Genomic DNA, 3,486 nt, shown 5'->3' with positions numbered 1-3,486 from the left:
AATTGCGGGAAGTTAGGAAAGTTGCGAAATATGCGGGGGAAAAGAATAACAATTTTTTTAAATATTGGGCTGTCTCATTTATTCTCTCTCACACACAACCTGCCACTAACGTTAAACCCCTTTACTATTCAATTAAACACATTCAATGTTTATTTATTGTAAAAGCAATTGGGCTATTTTAATCCCACACACACACACACACACACACACATCGTTTCTTGTAGCCCTCGAAAGGGTTTTGGAGGTTGATGCCTCGGTGAACGTGAGTTGTTTGGCTTTCTTGTCTGCAGCAGCAGAAAGTATTTTTGAATTAATCAAAGTGGGTCGTCACCGTCAATTTTCTCTAAGAGTTATGCTCCAACACACAGTTGCACGGGGTGCAGAACAGTTTCCCCCCACTTTCGTGAAAGACATCGGGGTACTGCTTTGCCCGGTTTTTAGCAGAAATGTTCGTCATGTGAGTTCCACACGTTCACTCTACGGTGTTGTTTACCTTTTGTGATGAGCGAGCTGATGACGTCGCGTCATCATCATCATCACTACTTCACGTCAAGACGAGTTAACTTTTTTTTTTCTCAACTTTGTGTGGAAAAATGCGGGGATTATGCGGCCTTTTGATAAATATGCGGCCTTTTTAAAATCTGCGCCATTTTGCTGATTATGCGGTAAATTCTGCGATCGCAGGATCGCGTTTTTCTGGAGGGTCTAAAAGGCGGATGGTGTTAAGTAGTCTCATTTAGCCAGTTGTTAGCAACCACTGTTTTATGAAACATAACAGCTTCAAACATTCACCAGTGGGGGTATTTACTGATGTATTATACATCGTTAAACAAAACTTGAAGATCTATTCAGCTTTTGTTAACACAGATCTTATTTCAGGCTTCTAACCAAAACTGCGTTAAAAAACCTCACTGACTTGGAAACGAGGGCACCAGATGGTTAAATGTTCTTACAGTTCTCCTACTCTTCCACAGTAACACAGTGGCAGTGTTTACCTGCAGTATGCAGCACTCTGTGATGGATTGATCTGCAGTATGTGAGGCAGATAATGTGCTTTTGTTATGTTAGCGTGTGTGTGTGTGTGTGTGTGTGTGTGTGTGTGTGTGTGTGTGTGTGTGTGTATGTGCCTTCCTGTGATCAGTCTTTATGATGTTGGTTATAGCTGTTAACTTCATGACCCCACAGAGGACAAACGCACCATTTTATCACTCAATCACCCACACACACAAAAACACGTACACGCTCTCAGTGAGACAAGGCTGTGTCCCGCGGTGTGTGTTTCACGGGGCATTATGTTGACTAATCTGTGGGGACACTAGCTCAGAGAAATGACTATTGATCTGGTGAATGACACACTCCCCTTAAAAGGATTGCTGCACAACTAACACAACTAAGTCTTCTCTCAAAAAATTATATTAATAATCTTTTAGAATTCTTGGGGAAATCAATCATGCGTCATTCCCCTTTTTTAAAAGAAAATATTTCTAATTTATTTTAATTGTGTAATTTTTAAAGTAGTTTTGCTTCATTTGTGTTTCTAAAGGCAACATATTTGGCTTATTTTTTTGTATTACTAAATGTAGCTGTGTTGCTGCTTTGTGCTGTGATTCATCCAAGCATGTCCAGTTGATGAAAAACATTCACATTCTTTGAAGTTTGTCCAACTTTAATATCATGCCACTCCACATGTTGAACTAATTGTTGTGTAGTGGCCAAACAGTGGTACTACACCCCTGTGTTAGTCCATGACATCATTTGGCCTCAAAAAACGTTTTGGGAAAGAGACATCTGTAAATCAGCGGATAAGTCTTTTTGATAGAAACCAACTTTGCAATCCAAACACTTGAGGGCCCTTATTATATTAAAGTCATTAGGCCATAATGGTTTTCTAACGCGCTAGAGGTCGAATTTTCCCTCTCCATTAATTTGACTGAGCAAGACCAGCCGATACCGACCATGACGTTGTGGATTGGAGGCGGGCAAAGGAAAAGGAAAACACAAGTGTGCATACTCTATTGGCTCTGATATGGGTACTTTAGCTTAAAAGAGTCAAGCCATCTTTGCTTTATGTGTCACTGTGCAACTTTCATAGGATTTATGTTATTCGTTATCTTTATACTAGTGGTGGGCATAGATTATTTTTTTTAATCTAGATTAATCTCACTGTATTCTTGGAATTAATCTAGATTAATCTAGATTAAAATGGCTCATTTGAATTCTGCCGAAGGCATTCAGAATATGTGTGCTACCCAAATAATGACTAAAAGTAAGTCTTTGAGAACGGGTTTCTCAAGCCAGGTGGTGCATTAGACCAGGGGCTCATCTCCAGTTTCCAAAATAAATCACAAACTGCTTGAGAAAGCTGTTCTATGATAATTGATGATGAAAATAAATCAATGACAATGAGATGTACTTGTGTTTATTAACTGTTTATTTTTAGTTGAACAGTAGGCCTATATAACAGGTTGTAATGAACTGTTTACAGTCAGTAGCTTTGTGTCAGTCAAAGCTCTATTTCTCCTTCTTCCACCAGTCACTCAGGCAGACCAGTTTGTTCACATTTTCTGGTGACAAACAAGCTCTCCTCTTCTGCACAATATGGCCTGCTAAAGAAAAAAGTCTCTCGCATGGGACAATTGTGGCAGGAGTCCCCAAGTATTTACGGGCAATTTGGGCCATCTTACCATAGACAGCAGTGTGCTCCGACCACCACTTCAGTGGACACTGATCTAGACTGGCACTGGACTCTACCTTGTACCTCTCCACTGTACTATCTTCTGGTGTCTCCTCATCTGATTCTGAGTCGGATCCCATCAGTAGCAGGGCTGTTTTCTTCTTGGGTGGTTCAGGATTCTCCTCCCTGAGTGGCTGCAGAGCAGGTTCTTCTCCCTTCATCAACGCACTTAGCTTTGCCCACACTGGCTCCCTCTCTGCTCTGGGCAAGCACTTGAGGTCCTTAAATCGTGGATCTAGAGCAGTCGCCACCTTTGATGAATAAAAAATAATAATTATTGATTGATGAAAATGTCACTTTCCAAATCCAACCTCCATATTTCTTCATGACTTATTCATCTGGATTTACAGTCTATTATGGTCATACAATGTAGTTATCTTCTGGTCACTCTGACATACCTTAAGCCATTCCAGGTTTATTTTCTCCCTCCGCTGGTTGAGGTCCTTGATGAAGGCAGCCTTGAATCGCACAATATAGGCAGGATCATCATCTGAGATGTTCATCGCGTGCTGGAGGTGGCACAGGGCAGGTAGAACCACAGAGCAGGATACATACTTATCTCCACCAAGGAGCTCAGTGATGTACCTACAGACAGACAGACAGACAGACAGACAGCAAAAAAATATTAGTGACAGATTAATTTAACTCAGATTTCACGTTTAAGGGCAGGTGTTTCTTACATACAAAGTGACATTTAAAAACTTGTATGCCAATTCATGAACACACTATCTTTGTAGACCATACCTGCATGG

General features: G+C 40.7%; 1 protein-coding gene across 1 annotated transcript; it reads right to left on the bottom strand.

Annotated features, from left to right (window-relative positions):
- Positions 1–2,511: 2,511 nt before the first annotated feature.
- Positions 2,512–3,319, bottom strand: LOC104947936 (uncharacterized; the record flags this gene model as incomplete). The annotated part of the gene is made up of 2 exons (XM_010774057.1): positions 2,512–2,985; positions 3,133–3,319. Coding segments are annotated over 2 exons (661 nt in total), but the record flags the coding sequence as incomplete, so codon positions are not given.
- Between the last annotated feature and the right edge of the window lie 167 nt (positions 3,320–3,486).

The sequence above is a fragment of the Notothenia coriiceps genome, unplaced genomic scaffold, assembly GCF_000735185.1.
Source record: "Notothenia coriiceps isolate Sejong01 unplaced genomic scaffold, NC01 NC01_scaffold00013450, whole genome shotgun sequence".
NCBI classification, from domain to species: Eukaryota; Metazoa; Chordata; class Actinopteri; order Perciformes; family Nototheniidae; genus Notothenia; species Notothenia coriiceps.
This window is presented reverse-complemented; position numbering and strand designations above follow the sequence as displayed.